Raw genomic sequence first — 24227 nt, 5'->3', positions numbered from 1 at the left:
TAATTATTTGAGATAAGTAATTTGTATATTTATTTGCTGACTGCTTAGGAATAGTTCGTCGAAAAGATCTATAAAAATGAGGATTACAGTCCGCAAATAAATATATAAACATCAACGTTTTTTTTAAATAAGAAATAGAAAAAAATATCAGAAAGAAAAACATAACAGTTTTTTTTTTATATAAAGAGCCTAGGATGTCATGCACAAGAACGGTGATTTGTTGACAAATTCATTGTTCTTGTAACTTTAATTAATTTTTTCAGTTTTATACATATTTATTTTTGAAGAATATAAAGTTTTCACGTTCCTTCAAAAATTTCTGTTGAAAGTGTAACGAAACAAATGTGAGACAGGAAGAAAATGGCGATTCAAGCGCGTAATTTCTTTTTTGGGTAGAGCTCTATCCAACAATTAAACAAAACTCACTTTCTAGAGAGGAGGAAATAGGAATAATTAGCAGAATAAAATGGGTAAAAATCCGCACATAAATTTCTAATCTATTATAAATCTTTTAAACAAAATCGAATTTTTAGCTGTAGGAGCAGATGTTTTTTTTTGTTCATTGACATTCAAAATGATTGCGTAATGTAACAATTCCATCAATCAACATTGAATCTATCTATATATTAATCATTTATATTAATCGATACATCAAGTCAAAATCGTGACATTTATAAAATAAAACGATTCATATAATTAAATACCCAATGAAAATTTAGCTTTATTAAAAAAGGGGGACATCTTTCTTTCATCTTACACAAACTAGGGAATTAAAAAGGAGAAACCAGAAAACTGTCTTCAGTTTATTTCCTTATTTTTTCGAATAATAACAATCGTCTACTAAAGAGAAAAGATAAATTGACAACATGATTTTTACTGACAACGTTTTGCGATTACTATTGCTTGATACATTCATAATTGGTGTTTTGAATAGAAACTGCCCAAGAATACATTTACAGAAAGAATATTGCGATAGTGAAATTGGTAAGTAAACAAAACTTGTACAATTTCTCTTCCTTTCAATCTCCTTCACTCTTTCCCTCTGTACACACAAGTATATATATATATATAAATATATATATATATATATATACTTACACACAAGTATATATATATATATGTATAGATATATACTTGTGTGTACAGAGGTAAATATATATATATATATATATATATATATATATATATAAAGCTATGTTCTTTGTTTAAACAAATCGAGCTTAGGTATTTCGGGCGATGTCAAAAGATCTATAATGCACGACTCGCACAGCAGTCGCCGATTAGCGTAATTGTTAGGAGACTTGACTGTCGTACAGGCAATCGGGTTTCAATCCTGACTTGAGGTAGTTACCTGCCTAGCCGCACTGGCAAGCTGTGAAACAGAAAAACAGTATGGTATGTGGATGACTATATATACATACTAGCAGGTCATCCCGCCTTTTCTCGGGCCCTATTTTCATAACTTGTCCTACGTGTGAATAAGACGTCAAATGTTTAGACCAAAACATTTTTTTTGCACAGAGGTCACCACTTATCAAAACCCGGAAGCAACTCAAGGATAAAGGTTATTCCAAGTACAGTACGTTAGTGTGGAGATTTAATGAAATGTTTACTTAAGGGGGCGGTTCATTCGGAATTTGTTAACGTTGAACTTGAAGACATCCAGGTTGTAGTCAGGTGAGAAGCAGGCAGACGGAACAGAGTTCCACAGGCGTGCAGTTCTAAGAAAGAAGCTTTGTTCATGGAATCTACGTTTTGATTTAGGCACAGATAAAGAGTCGGGAAAATTTTTCACATTGGATTCAGCTAGACGGGTGTTTCTTCTCTGTGTAATTTCATAGGGACCGCAGAGGTCAATTTTTTAAAACTTTGACCCCAATTTTGATCCCTTAATATTTATTATTTTTTTCTCAAATCCAAAGAAAAAGTTTTACCTATGTCCAAGTTGCCTACATCTAAAACTTCACGTCTTTACAGCAAAAAATTGGCGGAAGAGTTTGGTAGAATCTCCAAAGGCGAACTCTTTCAACATTGACTTTTGGCAGCCAAATTTTCGCCCCAGAACTTATTAAAATGCTTGCCACATGTCTGAACACGCGTTATGTTCAAATTTCAAATGTTCAGACCAAAATTTGGCTGACTAGTTTGCAAGACACCGCAAAAGTCAAGTCTTTTTTACTTTGACCTCTTGGCAGCTGAATTTTTCGACCCAAACCAGTTATAAACATGCTCTTTCTCTGAATATCCGTTATGTAAAATTTTACACGTTTAGACATGAAAATGGCGTACTAATTTCGTAGAGACCGCTGAGGTCATTTTTTTTATTTGATCTCAATTTTTACCCATTTACATTTATATTTTTGGCTCAATTCAACTTAAAAGTTTGATCCGTCTCCAAGTAACCTACATTTAAAACGTCTAGTGTTTAGACCGAAAATTGGCGGAGGAGTGTGGTAGAGTTTTCAAAGGTCAAATCGTTGAACTTGATCCCATGATAGCCAAATTTCTGACGGAAGACGAATTAAAAATATTTTCCTAAATCTCAATGAACCTTATGTGAAATTTCGAGTCTGTAGACTGAACATTGACGGAGCAGTTTTGTAGGAAAATGTACACACATAGACACACACTTTCACTTTTATATATCTACTAGCATGGATGTCGGGCGTTGCGCGGGTGTTTGGAGATGTGTGTTGAAAAAATAAGTGTACGAATGCAGGCTCAAACCTGTACGCGAAGGAGGAAAAGATGACGTATTTGCTGTTACGACCACCGCCAAAGCAGAAGTGACGTAGATTTAAATTAAGGCTAGAAAATCGAAAGGAGGGGATGGCTTTCGAAAATATCGGCGAAAAAAGCAATCCCTCGCTGTTGAAAAGTGCCCAGTTGAAGGGGAAGATATTTATGTTTTTAGCCAATTTTGCGGTATTTATCGTCTGAAACATCTAAATTCAAAGCGATACTGATCTTCTGAAAAGCCGTCGTCACTGTCAGATGGTTTTAGGCAGACATGCAAGCATACATACATACATTTATATATTGGTAGCTCAATTTTTTCACCCAAACCGATTAAAAAGCTTGCTCTATCTCTAAATACCCTTTATGTAAAATTTCAAATTTTTAGACCAGAAATTGTTTGAGTAATGTTGTAGATACCGCAGAGTTCAAATTGTTTTAAACTTTGACCCCTATTATGACCCCTTAACATTTATTGTGTGGGGCGCAAATAAAGTTATTAAGTTAGATCCATGTCTAAGGAACCTATATCTAAAATTTCAAGTGTTTAGACCCAAAATTGTCGGAGGAGTTTGGTAGAGTTCTCAAAGGTAAAATCGTTGAACATTGACGCTTTAACAGCCAAATTTCTCACCGAAAACCGATCACAAAGATTTTCCCAAATCTCAGTACCCTGTTTATCAAATTTCGAGTCTGTAGACTTTAACTTGAGACAGTTATTGCGTAGAGAAATGTTCACACACAGATACACAGCCACGTTCACTATTATAGATATACTAGAATGGGTGCCCGGATGTTTGGAGGTGAATGCTATGTAAAAAAAAAAAAAAAGGTTCAATTTTTAAAAACTTTTTTAAAGAACAGGATCATAAACTATAAATTGATTTTTCCAAAAGGATGAAATAGATAAATATATATCAGAACAACGGAATAAAATTCTCAACGAATAAGATACTTTTAATCTCTGGCTTAGAAAATTACCTGTAGATATCGTTTTGTCAGACACCAAACAAAATCAAATGAGAGAAAAGACCTCAATTAAAATAATGAAACGAGATTTTATCTTTTAATTATGAATTACAATCCTGATATATATATATATATATATATATATATATATATATATATATATATATATATATATATATTGTTTTTTTTAGGATCACCACTTATCAAAGCTCTGCGGGTACTCTAAGGTAAAGGTTAAGAATTAAGTAGATGTTCTGCATTCTCTCAAGAAAGGAAAGGGTATTCTTTGGAGCTCCATCCCAGATGTGGCAGTAGAGGATCGCGGCGGGACTAAGATACTTCCTCGAAGAGTTATGGATCTGATGTAAGTATTTCATTCAGATTCAGGGTAAAAGTGAGTCCCAGAAGTTTGTTAAAACAGGGTGCGTCATCAAGGCAAGAGGTGTTCATTTCAATTGGGGTAAACTGGGGATATAAGCGTTAGTGATGAACAGATAGCAGTTTGGTTTTGGATGTTGTAAGCTGACCAGCCATTCCTTATCCCATTGCAGTATACGTTTAAGGTCAGAGAAGAGAGAATCAGAAAACTTCTGATCTTTGTCGGTTTTTGTAGTGTTGCCATAAATGGTAGTATTGTCGGCATAGATGTCGAAAAATGATTGAGGAATATTGTTTGTGAGGTCCTTGATAAAAGTAAGGAAGACAGTAGGCCCAATATGGATCTGTGGGGCATGCCTACATTAATACTGTGACCTACATATTTCTGCCCATTAACGACCACTTTAATAGACCTATCAGACTAAAAGGATTTTATGCTTGAGAGGACATTTCCAGCTATTCCATAACTAAAGATTTTATTGAGTAAACTTTGTGCCAGACTCTATCAAATGCCTTAAATATGTTAAGAGCTACTGCTCTAAAAATGAAACCTTCGTCGATAAATTCACTGATTCTGTGTGATATCACAATTAGCACGTCAGCTGTTGATCTATCAGAGCGGACACCATAGTGCATGTCACTGAAAGGTTATTTTTATTGAGATGATTGACAAGTTCTCAATTTATCATAGAGTTGCCTTAGCAAAATGTATTTTCATGAATTAAGCAGTAATATTTCAATATTTTAAAATTGATTTTTTTCTGTTATAAATGAAAATATAACAAACAAACAAACAAACAAACAAACAAACAAACAAATAAGGAAAAGACAAAACACTATTATATAGAGTGAAATTGCTCTATATAATAGCCCTTAGATAAAAATTACGGTTTAAATTTCTGACTCAAAACTTTTGCTGTGATGTGTCGATGTCTTGATTCAAGACCATATACAGTTTGTGATTCTTCTATTGTTAACTTGACTGCCCATCCCACGCCCTGAAAATGTGATGGCAAATCTGGCAAGTCAGGCTTGTTCCCATGAAATAATGATTCTCCAAACTCAGAATCAGAAAAGTCGTCCGTCATTGGTGGTTCAAAAATACCACACAATGTCAAATCTCTTATTTGTGTCCAATGAGTCGCATTAAAATTAATATTGTGTATTCTTTTTAATCGTTTCTTGGTTGTCTCCTCGCTCCTGAAATCAGATTGAATTTATATTAAAATACATCTAAACAGATTAATATAAAAATTAGTTTGCATTAAAATAAGAAAATTGGTTTGGATATAAGGTTATCTTACAAAGACATTGGAAAAATATAAAATAACTTACTTCTTGTTGCAGAGGACATGTGCAAATAATGTGCACAATCTGGCAATTTTTATTCATTGCATTTTACAACTTTAACTAGGAGATTGCAAAAACAAGACGAAATATCAAATAGTGAATTCAGTTTTTCTAGCCAGAAGTTCTTTTGGGATGTGGAGAGAGATTTTCTACCTATATATTTGGATCTCTTGTAAAAATATTATAGTCATCTTTTTAAAAATATTCATTTCACTTTAAAGAAGTAAACATGGATTAACTGCTTTCCAAATAACCATGACTTCCTTTGTCCTTATTTGGAAATAGCAAAAACGAAAAGTGAGGATAAGTATTTACGAAATAGTAATTATACTAAATAACTCGTCGGTAAATTGGAGGCTCCGTTTTATTTAATGGTAAAGGCAGACCGGAAATTCTCCTTGCATTTTTACTGCGAGTTGTAATTGTAGATTTTCGGCACATGTTGATTAAAATATCTTTAAAAAATATACCCGGAAATTAAATTATACAAATAATTTTTAATAAATTTGATTTAAAAATTTGGTGTCCATGCAGTTACGTTACTGTGCTATTTTAAAAAAATCGTATTTTCAAGTTTAATACGATGTTGAAATAGTTTTCCAAATAATAATGTTATTATATCAGCACGGTAACATAAGTGCATACGTACCAAACATTTTTTAATAAATTTGATAAAATTTGAAATAAATAAAATAAATTAAAGTGCTGTTTATTTACCTTAAAAGGAAAACTTACTTCGGCTCGTAAATTTTTTTGAATGAATACAAATTATTTTTTTTCAAACAGAAACAAATCAGAATAAATATATATGTTGATTTCATTATATTTAAGTATATTTCAATGAAAAATTTGAGCGATATTTAAAGAGAAACTCAGTACCGAGATAATTCCACAGTTTATTAAAAATGTAAACACGAACACGCACGAAGTAAAGTTTGTTTAATGATTAGACACTATCTTTTAAGATAGAAACAATTCGGAATAATTATATACGTTGTATTTTTTATATTTCAGTTTATTTTAATGAAGAATTTGCGCGATATTTAAAGAGAAAGTAAGGTGAAGATATAATTCAATAATTTATTAAAAAATTAAACAGTAAACATAAACACGTTACTTCAACCGGTGATTTCGTATAATTACCCAACAAATAAAACTTCCATATATATATATATATATATATATATATATATATATATATAGTTTTATATTAAATCAAATATTATAACGTTTTATTTCCTTTTTATTTTTGATATTTTCGTTTATTCTCTAAAAATACGGAATAATAAACTTCCACAATATTTATTATTATAATATATTGTATTGTTTTTGTTCGTTAACACTCGGATTTTATTTAAGCGATATATTCCCGGAGTGACACCGATACCGTAATAAAATCCAGAATTTATTTGGTATTTAACTCAACAAATTACATAATTTTAAAGAAAAATATTTTTGTGATAACTTTTGACAGTATTTTGTTACTTTCTTCAAATGCCATTTTGTACGGTTACAAAATCGACCTACCCTTATATATATGTGTGTGTGATAGGATGCAAACTTCAAAATATCGGAAAACAATAAATAAAATGATTTTATCATTCAATTCAAAACTTTTTGTCCGATATTTTGTGAGAGGTCCGGTGATTATTGTTGAAGAGGGAAAGTTTCCTTACCAATTTTGATCGATATGTTTTTAACAAAGGAATCACCATTTATCAAGGTCCAGACTCCACTCGAGGATAAGGGCTAAAGTGTGTACAGTGGTCAAAAGGACAATATCATGTTAATGGCTGGAAGTGTAAATTTGGTAAATTGGATTACGTAAGGGGAATAGTTCATCAAGAACTTATTTACATTGTACTTTAAGACGGCCATATAGTAGTCGTCTGGAAAGCAGGTAACCGGAAGAGAGTTCCACAGGTGTGCAATTTATAGAAAAAAAGCTTTGTTCATGGAATCTACGTTTAGGTTAAGGTACAGATAAAGAGTGGGTGATATTATTGGCAGTGTTTATAGCAAAACGGGTGTTCTCATGAATGTTTGGCGAGGAGGGACCATAGATCGGAGTTCAGACGAGCATTACCATGAAAATAACGATGAAAAGGAGACTGACTAGTAACGTTTCTTCTGTGAGAAAGAGAAAAAAGGGCATCTCCCACTAGGCTACGAAGTCTATTCTGAACTCTGTCAAGGCAGCATAAGGTCTTTCTAGCAGTTCCTTCCCAGATGTGACAGCAATACTCTATCATTAGACGTACCTGACTCTTATATAGGTAGAGAATTGTATCAGCAGTGACATATCTACTGGATCGAGTAAAGGATCCCATCAGCTTTCCAGCGTCCTTGGCAATGGATTTGATGTCCCTATTCCATTTTGGATCAGGAGTAAAGGTCAAGACCAGAAGCTTGACAAAATAATGACCCCCCCCCAAGACGAGAGCTACTAATTTCAATTGATGTCGGATGGGGTTCAGAACGTTGATGATGCAAAGATTGAAGATTGAAGCTTGGTTTTTGATGAGTTAAAAGTAACCAGTAACTTTTTCCCCTTGTACGACATGCTCAAGAAGAGGACAGAATCAGAGATAACTTGGTCTTTTACATTTGCTGACATAGATGGTAGTGTCGTTAGAAAAAATGTCTACGAATGATGCGAGGATGTTATTTTGAAAAATCATTAACATAGATCAGGAAGAGAGTAAGCCACAAATGGACCCATGACGGACTCCAGCATTAACACTATGAGCTTCTAATTTCTTCCCATCAACCACTACTCCTATGGACCTATCAGAGAGAAATGATTAAATAATTGAAAAGACATTCCAACTATACAATAGCTGGAGGTCTTGTGAAGTAGAGCTTTATGCCATACCCTATCAAAAGCCTTCGATGAGAGTTTCGTCAATCCTATGAGAAATAATCATAATCACATCTGCTGTAGATCTAGCAGAACGGAAGCCATATTGCATGCCACCGAGAAGGTTATTTTTGCTGAAGTGGTTTACTACTTCTCTATTTAACACAGATTCAAATAACTTCCTCATAGCGCATAGGAGACTTATAGGTCTTTTCAAAGAGCGAACTGACAAATCCCCTGAATTCGCAAATACAGGCCATACCGATGAGATTTTCCAAAGTATTGGGAAGCAATTATCTCTAAGACAACGCTTAAACCGCTTTGTAAGTATGGGAGCTAGGTTTGCTTGAAACTTTTTGATCACTATAATAGGAATGCCATTGGAGTCAGTTGCTTTACTGAAATCAAGTTTTTTGAATAGCTTGGGAGCATCACGCACAGATATTTGTATGTCGCATAGCGTGTTTTCTATTACAGGAGGAAATGCCGGGGGTTGGCTGCCTTATAATGGAATTAGTTGCAAAGTTATTGGCAAAGAGTCTGGCTTTGTCTGATGCTAACGATATTACCTAAGGTCCATTGATGATAGTTGGGATAGACCACTCTCTTCAGTTAAAAATCTTGTCTTATATTTGCCAAAACTGGTGGAAACCAAGCTGCTGTTCAGCTACCTGGACTTGACGGATTGAGAATACAACTATATCGCGGTCTTTATTACTTTTTTGTTTTGCAGTGGTTGTTGGCAATCATGAAAGCGGAGTTAGTCTTATTACATCTGTTACGTTTGAAGAAATGATAACATTTGGGTGCAATGGCAGCAGCACATTCCGGATAGAACATGGCTGGCTGTTAGGCTTTTGCTGGAATCTTTTCAAGGATATGAAACGGTCTATACATACAATTTATCATTCCGTCAGGTTTGTTTCTATAGAGGATACGTCATTTTCAAAATTGAACGCAGAGGTAGATCAGATATAAATGAATGGAAGCTCTGCAATATCGGTTTAACAACGTGTGATCGGTCATTGTCGCTAGGAAAATTGGGCTTTTTTGTTGACCTTTGATGCGTTTTGTCGAAATTTCCTAATGCATTACATTCATTTGTTGACAGTACTTTTTCGTCGAAATGGGGTTGCCTGCATTAAAAAGCTGTAATAGATGAGAATTCAGCTATACGTTTTGGTGTAACTCTGGCTTCGAGAAGTTGAGATTTGGCGGCGTCTAATCTCTAAGCACTGAGTTGAGCGTCGTCAGTTGTCATGAAGAATCAACTTTTCTATCGCAAGTCGCAACCCAGTCGAGAAACGGATCGTTTTTGTTGCGTAAAAGAATGGAAGATGACACTTCATAATGACGTTTGTTATGGTTGTTGTTCAATTTTTAAGGCACCCATTTATCAAGTTTTTTTTTGTTTTTATTTCATTCAAATGGTTGAGAATCGTTGTATACGTTACGTCTAATTCAGATGCAATTTCTTGAACAGTTGTGTGTGGATTGGCGTCGACCTAGGTTCTTAATTGAGCGTTTTCAACATCTGATGGCCGGCTACTACTCTCATCATCTACAGTACTCTCGCTGCCACCAGGAAACTTTTAAAATAACAAGTCCGCTGTGCATTCAGCTCTGGCCCCTGGGTCAAAGGCTTCGTATATATCGCGATCTTTTTTAGCAGCTTTTTTTTTACACAGTGATCACCACTTATCAAGGCCCGGAAGCCACTCAGGGATAAGGGTTATTGCAAGTACATTACGTTAGTGTGGAGATTTGATGAAGTGTTTACTTAAGGGGGCGGTTGATTAGGAATTTGTTAACATTGGACTTGAACACATCCAAGTTGTAGTCCGGTGGGAAGCAGGCAGACGGAAGCCCAGTGTTAATTGGAATAAAACATATTACTTTTATTCCATCTTGTATTCAATGTTCTAAAAAGAAAGCCACAATAGTTTTAAAACGATTGTAATGCAAACTATTACATAGAGCAAAGGACGAACTTTCATATCATGTATAACTGTTACATCGCATAGATAAATCCAACTTGATAGTCTTTCGTTTTTACACACCCGTTTTTCCTTCTCTCTGTCTCGACGCAGCTTAAAAGTCTCTCGCTGGCACATATATATCTTACCTGCACTATATTTCTCTGACAACTTCTGCTGATATTTTCCCACGCGCTCATACGCGTACTGTTACCTAAAGTGAACGTATTATAACAGAAATTAAAATGTCGCAAGCAATGTCCTCTCAATTAATAATGGTATCGGCTATATTATACAATATACAAGGCATATACTTTAATATCACTAAAACCAATTTAAAAAGTAACTCAGATGACAGTAGTGAAACTATATATACACACGAAGAGCTGATAAACTCAAATTACTGAAAAATTCAGTCTCGACCAATCTCTATCAACTCCAGAACAGCGGCGGTCAAAGACGATAAACAAAACTTTTTTTATTCCTAAAACTGCCTGCCCGCGAAACTCTATAACCCGGGGAAGGATTCCAGCCGATTACATTATAAGTGTTTTATAGTGCAAGGTAAACAAGATCTTGTTGCAAAATTCTCCAAATTATTTGCTGTTCTCAAACCGATTACCTCACACTGATAAACGCTTATCCACGAGTGCCATTATTAAGCGAAGAAGCGACAATAACATTAATTACTTATTTTTCAGTGTTTACTGCGAAGTTAACGGATCCGGTGAATTATAACGGTCCAATAATGATACGTCTCCAAAAATTACTCAAGGTAAGTAAAAGTTTTCATCATTCGATATTCTGTACTGATTCGCAGTCTTATGTAAAAATTCCGAGAAAGGCATAACGCAAGCTATATCGGCTGAAAGGTTGTCAGAATAACACGAAGGATGAGAAGAGTTATAATAATTCACACAATACAAAATTTTTATTGACATTTAACAATTCTAAAGCATATTATGGTTACGTGAAGCTGAATAGTTTTTTAATCTTTAAAAGCATAAAATGCAAGTTTAAATTTATATCAATCAGCTTTGTTAAAAATATTAAAGTTAAAAATGTTTTAATTGTAATCTAAAACGCTTGCACCACCATTTTGAAATAACAAATTGACCTTTTTCTCTATTGTTGAACATTTTTATCATAAGTGGAAAAAAATAGTATCAAATGTTCAATATTTTTAGATGTAAGATATGACGTCTTGTTAAAGACAACGTTTGAGGGAATTTCGAACGTTTTGCTTTAATGTTGAAACCTCCTTTTGCATGTGGCAAACCCAGTTTAAATGAAAAAAAGATAGAATAAAATTCAGACGTGTAACGATTAGACACACAATGAAGCAAATTAAAAATATAGTGACATATAATTATATATAGATACATTTTTATTGGGATAATATATTAGATCCGATCTCTTCGTTCAGTCTCAAGAAACAATAAACACCATGTGCGAATAATAGTGAAGAAGGAATTGTGGCAAAGAAAATATGTAAATTACTGAAAACCAAGAAAAACGGAGATCACATACAGTACCTTTAATTCGAAAAATGCCAGCCAATTATAACTGACCAAGCATTTTAGCGACAGGATCTCTACATCTGTCAGCAATGAATATATAGTGGATGTCTCTAAAACACATTGGCAGCAAGTAAAAACACAAAACAAACATACCAACAATACATCTTGCACCATAGCAAATGGCTACCGCACAAATTTTGCCTTTTTATATCGCATACAATGCATGTATCAGATGCAATAAATCCTACATCAAATAGCAAATGATATGTTGGGCTCAAGAAACACCTGCGATTAAAAACTTATTTTTAACGGTACATCCACTTTGCAACAACACTAACAAATCAACGGCATAAATAAATGAATCGCCAACATTAATTAGTATCCACACTTTATTTTAATGATCACGGAGGAAAGCAAACAATTAAATAAATAAGAACTAAGGAAAACACGGACATTCGTATGATTTAAAACGGTATATTTTAGCGAAGCAAAACAGACTATATAAAGAGCAAGAATTATAGGATGTAACGCCAAAATCAACGTCAATGTAACGCGAAGACAAATCATTTGAACCAGTGTAAAATAAGTATAGCAAAACACACATACACACAAACACATACACACACATATATATATATATATATGTATATATATGCGTTTGCATGTGTGAGGGTGTGTGTGTGTGTGTTTGCTTGCGTGTCTTTGCTTGTGTGTATTTGTGTGTGTGTGTGTGTGTGTGTGATCCATGATAATTCCAGGCCTTATATCGTTGGAATATTCAGCCAGATTCTGAAAGATAGAAAAGATTTTAAATTATTGACTTGATTTTACGTTTAAATCCAATATAATACCCCCATAGAACTCTAAACGAGCTCAGTGATGCCCTGGTCCAGACTTGGAAGGAAGTACCGCAGGCCGACATCCATGACATACTCAACCATTCGTACAAACAACCGAGGATCATATTAATTTATTTTTATTACGGACTATTATTCTCATCTTTATTAGTTGGTGTTTTTGATCTTTAATTGGTTTTGTTTATTCACAACGTTTTGGCCAACTATTCCTCTGGCCTTCGTCAGGTGGTAACTGCGACGGATAGGAACTTCGAATCTCCTTACTGCATTCTCAGCCAACAACTACGGATGGCAGTGATGGCTGAGAATGCAGTTAGGAGATTCGAAGTTGCTATCCGTCGCAGTTACCACCTGACGAAGGCTAGAGGAATAGTTGGCCGAAACGTTGTGAATAAACAAAACCAATAAAAGATAAAAAACACCAACTAATAAAGATGAGAATAATAGTCCGAAATAAAAATAAATTAATATATATAATGCTCACCTCAAAAATTAATTCCAATTAAGGAATAATATATATATAAACCGAGGATCATTCTGAAGATTGACATTTTGGCAAAAGAACTGCATTATGTTTTCACTTTTACTTTTTTAGTGTCTTAGATTCTCTATCCTTTATCGGAATCATAATCAAGATAATGTATTGTGCCTTATTTTGGTCAGGTGGAGTATCCTTTTTCTCCTTCAATAAATATAATTTGTCAGACATATGTTCGAATTCTAATGTGAGTGTGTTCATATGTAATAAATAATCAAAAACAATGCAAATTAATAAAATGAAGTAAAAACATATACAATGAAAAATGATGTTACGTTATCGAGCTGAGACAAAACAATATCACATCACTTTGTGCATAGAAAACTTACGACATAAATCATTAAGAATTAGAGAAATGAAAATAAGAAACCGCGCATAACTATATAAAACTACTATACACCATATTTTGTTATAGTCTGAACATATTACAGTATAATAATATTATTTCTACTTTTGGATTTCTTTAGGACGACCTTTCGTTGTTGGATAATTCGAAAGGAAACATGATAAACGTGACAGCGTCTATCGACTTGGCAAAAAGAATTTCTGGATTTCGGAACGAGGGTGAATTCGTAATATTCGGTAAATAAAAACTAAACATTTCTTCACAATTTCATCGAAAAACTTAATAATTTTTAAAAAATTCGATAAGAATTTACGATTGAACAAGACGCGAACTAAAAAATACAAATCTCTTTGCCTAAGGCTTGCATCTCCCAATATACATGAACTTAAGACTAAATCAAAGTATGTAGAATCATGTTTTAAAGCAAACTCCTTGGATATCTTAACGCTAACGGAAGCTAACTTACAATTATCCATCCCCTCTTACTACTTTAACATTACGGTCTATCTCCCACTTTGCCGAAAGTAGACCCTCTCTTTGACTAGAGAATCAAAACTAGAATCAGGCGAGCGGGCCAGCATGTGCTTTAGACTAAAGCTGCAACATAAACTACTTATATTTTCTTTATCGTTCTATCCCGGCCCATTACTTTACTCCGACAACATAGATGCAACACTATCCCTGTGTATGAGTTTGATGACTTTTATCCCCACCACAGTAATTGGCTCGTTTTTCTCTCATACCACAGACGCAGCGGAAAGCATTACACATAGCGTTATTGTATAACATCACAGAGAGTCCAGTCTCGACAGAATAACCAAGATCTTCTATCACAGAGAGTTCAGTCTCAATAGGATAACCAAGATCTTCAAGGATAAGACGGATCGACAAGGATAAAAAGATCGTCAGGTAAAGCAAGCCTAATTTTCTTGCTATAGTTCCCGAGTATAGTGTTACACATGCCATAGCCAACACGAATATGCTCATGATGGTGTGATAATGTTGAGAAATCACCCTAAATTCTCGACCCCAATTTGATCAGCCATTACTCAAAACGACTAGGTCCTATAAGAAGTCTTACTTGAAAGCGATAATGAATCACATCAGAGATGCTCCATTGTATAGTATATTATCCTTTCCTGCTAAACGTTGAGAAAGTGAGGCTACTGAATGGTTTATAACAGAAATTGAAGCGCACATTTCCACAAAGCAGTTCTTTAACGACCCACACACTTCACATCGTACAAAGGCAGCATGCATTACACAGAGTTATCAGATAAAGTTTAATACAAATAGACTGAAATTCATAGACGCTAGAAATAATTGAAAGAGAGAAGTAGCAGTAGTAAATAGGAATCACCCTGAATCAGTAGAAAACTCATTCAATGATAAAAATCATTGACGAGCGTATTTATAATGGAGAATTCCTGCACTATGTAGTAAAACGTGAGATTGTGTGGACGGCAATCAGAAAATAAAATCTGCTTGCCTGATAGTTATTCTCCAACCAACTATAGACCGAACTAATCACCTCCTCGCAAAATTTCCTTTGCGGACAGAAGCCACAATCCATGATTTAAAAAGCAAGCCTTTTATAGTTTGTAGTGCCATTTAAAAACAAGACTCTCTGGAAGCATATACTTCCGATCTTGTCTCTGCTATATTATTAATAATTGTTCCGCTGAGTTTTTTATCAAATCTTCCACAAATGCATTATTTCACCTTGCTTTTCTGAATGCTGGAATATTTCTTCTTTTAGCGGGGGGGGGAAATGACTCAATTATAACCTCATAACTCTTCTTCCATATCTTTGAGTTCTTAATTATTCTTTCTAACACTATGGAGTTAAGCAAGCCCGTTCTACTGCTGATATTCTATATTATCCGAACGTATATACGACCTAATCGTAATGGAAGAGGAAGCTTGGTCACTAGACTTATATAAGCTCTTATTCCGTGTTGATCGGGATGGCTTTCTAATTAAAATTCTGAACCCATATTAACATTATCAAATATTTCCTTAATAATAAAAAAACCCTTCATTGTCGTATATATGAGCAAGAGCACATAAATAGTGAGGAATGCACATTTCTCTTCCCTGCAATTTCTTTTCGACAGAAGGGAGGTTGCGAGTTTGTTTCTGCTTTATCATTATTTTCATGGCAAGTACTCGTCTGAGTTCTAATCTATGGCCCCCTGCCTTACTTTAATGAAAAATACTCGTAAATCGGAAACTATTCTCAATAATTTCTTCCACTTGTTACCTGTGCTTTACCTAAACATATATTTAATGAACAAAGCTTCTGCTTTAGAACTGCACACATGTGGAATTTTTTTCCGTTGTACTGCATTCCAACTGACTAAAATATGGTCGTCTTCATATCCAACGAGAACATGTTTTGATGAGCCGTTTCACTTAATTTACCAAATTTCCACTACTACGATATTGTACTTCCGTACACTTATAAAAATTTATATACATAAATGATCTTCCTGAAAAACATGTCTTTGAAATGGGTATATAACACTCTAGGGGAAACTGAATGAATAAACATTTAAGCAAAATTCACTGAATGATTGTCATAGCTAATGATACACTGCCCAAAAGTTAATACAATAATATGATAAAGGATGAGTAAATACCTTAAGGCGTACGTTTTATTTGTAAGGTCTTTTTAATCTAACTGACCTGGAAAATATATTCATAGATAACAAATCGTCTTTTGCAATGAATCTGTTTTCCTCGTGTATTATCGATTGACATTTAATGAGTTCTTACTTTAAATATATTTTCCAGTTTCTAATATAAATGGAACATTTTATGCCGAAGACTGCCAAACAATTGCACTGTTTAATGAGTTGAAACCATTTCAAAAGAGACTTTTTTATGGTGGTAATGTGTTCGGTTGTGTTTGCGTTGTAAGTATCTTTCTATCTTTCTATCGTAATCTCATTTTCCGTTTCTGTGTAAATATATACAAGAAAATACTTCTACGATTTATCAGCGTGGTTGGAACGAAAAAGGTTCGAAACCGATGCTCTGGTTGCTAATGTCCTGTAATATAATAACTGAATTACATAATACCCATCAATTTATGGTCGCTCATTATTACTAAGGCTAAGTAGAGATTTCAATCGTCCTACCACCTGTGTTCCAAAATGTATGTAACAACATATTTCGTGACTGTGTTGACTCATATAGATATTATCTATAGAGAAACCTACGAGTCTAATCTGTAGCGTTAGGGTTTACCATTGTAGAGATCAGTATTAGTATTATAAATATATATTTAAAGATAACGGTAAGAAAATTACGGAGTGTTTTGTGTGGATGCATGTATGTATGTGTTGTAATATATAATTTTTATGGTGTGTTTGCTGTGTATGTATGTTTATCAAATATGCGTGTTTTGGGTTTTAGAAGACTTTGTAAATGTATACGTCGTATTGTCTTACCTAATAACGAACGTGCAATTGTCGAGGGGTACGAAAAAGTGCGTCTGCCTACATCGACAGTTCAGACTAAAAAGAGAAGAAACAGGAAGAAACGAAAGCGGATGGAGAAAACTAAACAGAAAGTAGAGACGCCACGGTGCATTATTGACTAGTGTTTGTGTGCGTGAGTGCGCGAGATACTTATCCGCATATCAGGCTGAAAAGCGTCCGTAATGTTTTCGAAATCCAACTAAGCTTCAATTATTATGAGAAAATATTGATTTATTATATGCAAAGAAAGCTAAATTTTAGGAAGATTTTCAATAAGTACAAAAATTAAATCATATGTTAACAGATACTTACGATAAATAACGTAAATAATTGTATTCACATACAAAATTTTAAAACACCAATACAGAAGAACAAACACGCACAGTAAAACACATATTATCCACTCAGATATACTAAATCTATATAATAATAATAATAATAATAATAATAATAATAATAATAATAATAATTGTAACAAAATGTGTAAGGAAAGTCCTTTAAAAAAAGAATTACTGCGCCCTCTGTAGATGTATAAGGACAAATTCAAGATGGCGCCCGACTCTCTCTTTAACACGGTAAGTTCAGGAAAAGATGTTATAAATGTTGCAGCAATTCAATAATTATTATACACCGGTTCTGCACGGAATGCAACTGGAAAGGTGCCTAGACGGACGCGAACGGTTACTCAGACCGGACCCAACAACGGTAAAATATCCTCACACGGCACGAGAAGCAACAGCCACACGATTCCCCGGCCAACTCAATCGTCGCTCTCCCAACGTCTTTTTCATCACCCGCTTTTATCGTCGTTGTAGGCCGGCTAAATTTGCATATTGCGAGAATTCGTGTGACTTTGCGAGACATCATACTTTACAAAAGACGGCGGCCGCCATCTTGGTCTTTCTTTTCTATTTTCGGTCGGTGACGCCGAGCTGGTCTTGAGGTAAGTCTTTTCCCCTCGTCCGTCTCTCCCACGTACCCACACAACACGCAAACACGCGGGCGCTTATCTCCTGGATCTCCCACTACATATCTGTTATATGTCCCCTTGTCGGCTGGCTGCGTAGTGTTGATTCCCTTCACTCCGACTCGGTACGTGTAAATAGCATTCGCAGGTGCGGTTGAAGGGGACATCCCGTCCTTTGGTGTAATGTTGTACCAATATGTGGCTTCCGTAATAGTACATCGCTTCCTGGCAGCAATTCTCTTGATGCTGCGATGGCTTCTTTCAGCAATGCCATTTCCTGACGGCACATGCGCACATCGCAACCGTAGTCGGACGCCCCACTCATCTAACAACTGCCGGACTTGCTGGTTACAAAACGCTGCACCATTGTCAGTCAGGAGCTCTTCCGGCGCACCTCGCTCAAAAAAAAAATGAATGATAGGTGGCGAACAACATTTGCTGAATCCTGTCTGGTCATCTGCCGCCATACCGCAAATCTCGTAGGCCCGCAATCAATGAGAGTTAGAAAGGGCTTGCCACTGTAATGGGTAATATCCATGGCCAGCCGCTGCCACACACTCTCAAGGTAAAATAAGTATAGCACTCTCAACTTCCAAGCGACCCTTCTGCCATCGCTCTGGTGCAGGATCAATAGACTGGCAAGCCTCACAATTTCTGACGATCTGTCTGACATCCATCTTGGTCACTGCTGGGTATACGCGCCTCACAAAATAAAGGGTCCTCTTGATACCCGGATGTCCGCTCTGTGCATGAATTTTTTGTATTTGACATGGGTCGATTGCAACTGCAAAAGATCGAGCAGTAATCTCCATTCCCATCTTCGCGGCTTCATACCATTTGTGAGGTACTCGGGTCAGTTGGTCAGCACGATTACAATGTGATGGCACCAGAGTGACGCTCAGTGATAGCCCATACTCAGATACCAGGTTTTTTAGCGTGTCTAGCCTTCTCCGTATTAACATTTCGCTTGCTGCCTTGGTACGGATTCGTGTCCGTCCTGAAAGTGTGTTAGACACCCAGTGGTAGACACAAAGAGAATCTGTGTACAAGGTCAACTTCTTAGACTGCCACTGCAGGGCCAGATTTACCCCCTTTACAACAGCGTCCAGTTCTTCCAGGTTGATATGCTGAGAATCTGTTACGGGCCGCAGCCAACATGCATCCTCGAACACGTTTCCTCCTTGCTCCAACGATACTCCCAACGCCAAAGGACTGGCATCAACCCACACACCTACGTTGTCTCCGTTAACACACCACCACCCACAGGCAGGGTCCATTTTGTTCATTTTTGTTAATTAAAGTTTCTAATATTTATTTTATTTTATTTTTATTTTATTTTTAAAAATATTTTTGGTATGAGTAGAGTTAGATGGTACATGTGTTAGACCACGGAATTGGAAATCCTATCAGAATAGTAAGTTTTAGACCATGGAATTGGACATCTTATCAGAATAATAAGAAGGATAATAAAGGATGTATTAATATAGAGATACAAATACAAATAGGTACGGACATAAAGTGCGCATACAAAAGAATATACATTTATGCATGTACAGGTATATAGTAAGGGGGTGAAGAAGGGATTAAACAAATATATGGTCATTTACGGAACGTCATCGGGTGTCAAGCTCTTTTCTTCATCTAAATTATACGTAGTAAAATTTAGTTATTCAAGAATTGAAACATACTAAAATACTAAAATGAGGTTGTGGGGGGGAATGAGACATATATCTGTATATATACATCCAAACCAAATATACAAATACTTACATACTTGTGCGAAAGCGATGCACACATGCACACGTAAATATATACATAAAAGAACATACTCATACGTAAGAATAAAAATATATGTATAGATACAGATAATCACAAGTTTACATATATACAAATACGTACAAAACTACAGACATACACACACAAACACATATATGCATGTATATACATATATTTATACATATATACACACATATGCAAATATAAAGATATATACAAATACAGATATAGATACACAATCACACACAAAAACACACACACACATATATATATATATATACATAAACACACGCGCATATGCACAAATATATATATGTATACATCAGCAAATACATGTATATGTACACTACATATATACGCAGGTATACAATAAATATACAAAGACGGGTGTCTAGCGAAATAAACCTACGTACAAGGATACTGTTTTATAGACATAAGTATATATTTAATTAAATAGTATCAGGATATTAAAAATTAACAATGAATTATATTTAAGATAAATTTTTCGATTAACGACTATTATGGGTTTCTTAAGAAATGATTAAGCAATTTAAATGTAAATATGAAAATATATGCATATTAATAATAATGAGCAGTTATTAGTATTATCATTATAATGAGTTATAAAAGCTGTTAAATTACACCATATTATTATGTGTTATGTAAAGTATTCATTTTACTAGTTATTAATTAAACTATATAATATTTGTTTTATTTTATTTTATTTTATTATTATTTTCATTTTATTTCATTTTATTTATTTATTTATTTTTTATTTTTTATTTATATTTATTGCTTTATGTTTTTGTATAAGTAAATTGGAGTAAGATGGTACATGTTTTAGCCCATGGAATTGGAGATCTTATCAGAATAGTAAGTTTTGGACCATGGAATTGGAAATCCCATCAGAATAGTAAGAGAATATTAATAAACATATGCAAATACAAATAGGCATGAACATAAAGTACGCATACAAAACAATACACATTTATGCTTGTAAAGGTATATAATAAAGGGGTGAAGAATGTGTTCAATAAAAGTATGGTTAATTTACGAAACGTCATCGGGTGTCAGGCTATTTTCTTCATCTAAATAATACATTGTAACATTTAGTTATACAAGAATTGAACATACTAAAATACTAAGATGAGGTTGTGGGGGGAATGTGTATAGTAATATATACGTTTACAATATAGGTGGGGAGTAGAAAGGTAGACATGTGTAGCAAAAAAAGTTACAGAATTTACATATAGAATATGGTAAAAAGTGGCAGAGGCTCTGAAATGAAAATATGTAGTTATTAATGGGGTATAGGCGAATTGAAGGTGAAGTGAAATGGGTATATAGGAATAAGACCATAAGACCATACTGAGTTTGATTGTTCACATCAGTATGAGAGTTGAGGGTATACCGATGATGTATTCGGCTTTCTTATGTATTAGGTTCAAGTAGGGTTTAGGACTTCAGATTACATTAAGGTTAGAAAGGAGCTGTTTCTTATAGTGTTTACAATTAATAGAATTTTCTTGTTTTTTTTTGTTTAGGAGTTTATCTATTTCCCTGAACATAATAATAAATAGTTTCTCAAAAAGACATAGATGGCAAGGTGAATTTATAGACGAACAGGTATTAGCTCTCTTTAGGATAGACCAATTAACTATTGGTGATAATTTCTGTTCGATTAACTCATTAAAGTATTTGGATAATGATGTTCTGTCCGTATAGTAAGGATTTTCAAATGAGCATTTATGGCCTGCATATCTTTCCTTGAATGTATTGCCAGCCATGCCAATATAATATATTTTGTTGTCAGGGGTTTCCTTAAGAGAAATTGTAGCTTTGTAAACAACTGAATTATGAAACGGTTTTCTTTAAGGGGGCATTCAGACTTAATGCGATCCTTTCTTTTCTTTATCCTCTTTTTTTAGAGCGCCCGCAGGTTTTTATAAAATTCTTATGAACTTTTTATACGTTTTTTGAAAAAATCCATTTTTCTTTTTTAATTTCTCACTAATCTATCCCATTTTTCATTTTTCTTTTTGGCGTCGAGAGGTTCCAGGTCTTTGACTGAAACAGATGGCTATTTGTAGCGACCATATTTAACTGTTTACGCCAAATAATATATATATATATATATATATATATATATATATACATATATGTATCATTGTTTATTTTTCAATTTCAGAGCGGCTTATTGAACCTTACACGATGCTATATTTGATTTCTTTTGCACTGCCACCCCAATGTTTTGTTGGTTTCTAGTATTTTAGGATGAGTATCAAAGTTAAATTTGGGGCAAATACTTTGACAAACCCAAATCCGACGCCATTAAACGGTTTCTACTAGAATATATAACTTGTATATAAATGTACATTATTTTTTTCTGCAGGAAAAATTCGGTAACTTTACGGATGATATGTATTGCGAATATTCATATTCTCTCCTGACAAATGAAAACGGAAAGTGCACCTGGTTAAAAACGAAATCTTACGTGGAATGTAAAAGAAAGAAATCTACTTTCATATAATAAAGCTGAAACTGTGATGTTCGAGTGTTTTATCCTTTTTGTCGAGAGATGACCACGTGAGTCAATACTTGAAAAAAAAGAAAAATCAAGTTTTTTTTCTCTTTTGGTTTCGATTTCTTTGTCTTCTTTTCATTGATGTTCATGCGCTAAATCTATTATAAATAAAATTTATTGCAGGTTTTCACTTGACAATATATTGTATCTTGTGCAAATAAAGTAAAGTTTCAATATAAAAATATGATTTGTTTTTATCTTTTCCTCTTCCTTTTTCTCGATTCATAATTTTATATTTAGACTTTTTATTCGTCTTATTATATATTATATTATTATTAACACTAGACAATAAAAATTACATGCTTTCTTAAATAAGTTCAACTTAATCATAAACATCACTAACTTCTTACTTCTCAGGTGCCTCAGCAAATTTAAATAATGTATCATATAGATTCCACCTTAAACCCAACCTAACGCTATTCTATGCCCATCATCTTTTAAACCACTCCGACTCAATCATCAAACGAATGAAAAAACGGGCTCAATGGAACATATATTTTTACAACTGAAAAATCTCTTTGAAAAAGCCAAGTCATACATTTTATGAATAAAAAACAGAAACAAAGTTTTTGAGTTTTCCATAAAGATGGTGATTAATTATTTGTATCATAAAAATAATTTTCTCTCATCTTGATTTTTATATTTACAACGTTTCGGTCGATGTAATCTGTTTCCGTCAGACTCAGGAATTTGGAAGCATTAAAAACAGAACTCATTATTTACTTCATGGGGTTGCATGCACTTGTTCCATCATCCATAACTAGATAAAATACAATTATTTACTTTATGAGGTTGCATGCTCTTTTGCATAAGTCATGACTAAATAAAAGACCAGTATTTACTTTATGGGGTTTCATGCTCTTTTGCATAAGTCATGACTATATAGAATACCATTATTTACTTTATGGGGTTGCAGACTCCTTTTCATCAGTCATACACTAGATAAAAGACTATTATTTACTTTATGGGGTTGAATGCACTTTTTCATTAGTCATGACTATATAGAAGCCCATTATTTATTTTATGGGGTTTCGTGCTCTTTTTCGTCAGTCAAGACTGGATAAAAGACCATTATTTACTTTATGGGTTTCACGCTCTTTTGCATAAGTCAGGACTATATAGAAGACCATTATTTATTTTATGGAGTTGCAGACTCTTTTGTATAAGTCATGACTATATAGAAGACCATTATTTATTTTATGGGCTTTCATGCCTTTTTCATCAGTCAATGACGAGATAAAAGACTATTATTTACTTTATGGGGTTCATGCTTTTTCATCAGTCAAGACTGGATAAAAGACCATTATTTATTCTATGGGGCTTCATGCTCTTTTTCATCAGTCATAACTATGTAGAAGATCCTTATTTACGGTATGGGGTTTCATACTCTTTTTCATTCGTCCTGACTAGATAGAAGATCATTTGTACTTTATGGGGTTGCATGCTCTTTTTCGTCAATCATGACTCGATAGCAGATCAATATTTACTTTATTGGATTGCATAGCTACATAGAAGATCTAACTTATTCACAATTTGAATTTTGGTCTACTACACTGAAAATTGAACATTCAACTTTAGGAAAATGACGCTTTACAATTGCTTTTCTGATGTTCCAACCATTGGGTTATTATGTAGTGAAAATTACACTGAAGATGCAAACCGTAGCCGATAAATCCAAATAATAAGAAAAATATAAATATAGGATGACATCAAATACACATAATAATAATAATAATAATAATAATAATAATAATAACATTAATAACAATAATAACAATGATGATGATGATGATGATGACGATGACGATGATGATGATGATGATGATGATGATGATGATGATGATGATGATAATAATAATAATAATAATAATAATAATAATAACAA

The 24227-nt window shown here is 34.0% G+C and overlaps 1 protein-coding gene across 3 annotated transcripts in view; it reads left to right on the top strand.

The window, feature by feature from the left end:
• The window catches only part of LOC145256535 (uncharacterized), a 43662-nt gene extending 21138 nt beyond the window's left edge, over nt 1-22524 (top strand). Inside the window, exons 1-5 of one of the 3 annotated variants that reach the window (XM_080115562.1) lie at nt 693-984; nt 10971-11044; nt 13652-13766; nt 16327-16448; nt 22151-22524. In XM_080115562.1, the coding sequence (XP_079971688.1) occupies nt 867-984; nt 10971-11044; nt 13652-13766; nt 16327-16448; nt 22151-22288 (567 nt within the window). In that variant the 5' untranslated portion in view covers nt 693-866 and the 3' untranslated portion in view covers nt 22289-22524. Of the gene's footprint in view, nt 1-692; nt 985-3988; nt 4070-10970; nt 11045-13651; nt 13767-16326; nt 16449-22150 lie in introns of those variants that run through there. The other 2 variants (XM_080115563.1, XM_080115564.1) reach the window with 2 other exon arrangements.
• Nucleotides 22525-24227: the final 1703 nt, after the last annotated feature.

Source organism: Euprymna scolopes, chromosome 32 (assembly GCF_053919585.1).
Source record: "Euprymna scolopes isolate OS-2025 chromosome 32, ASM5391958v1, whole genome shotgun sequence".
In the NCBI taxonomy this organism is placed as follows: Eukaryota; Metazoa; Mollusca; class Cephalopoda; order Sepiida; family Sepiolidae; genus Euprymna; species Euprymna scolopes.
This window is presented reverse-complemented; position numbering and strand designations above follow the sequence as displayed.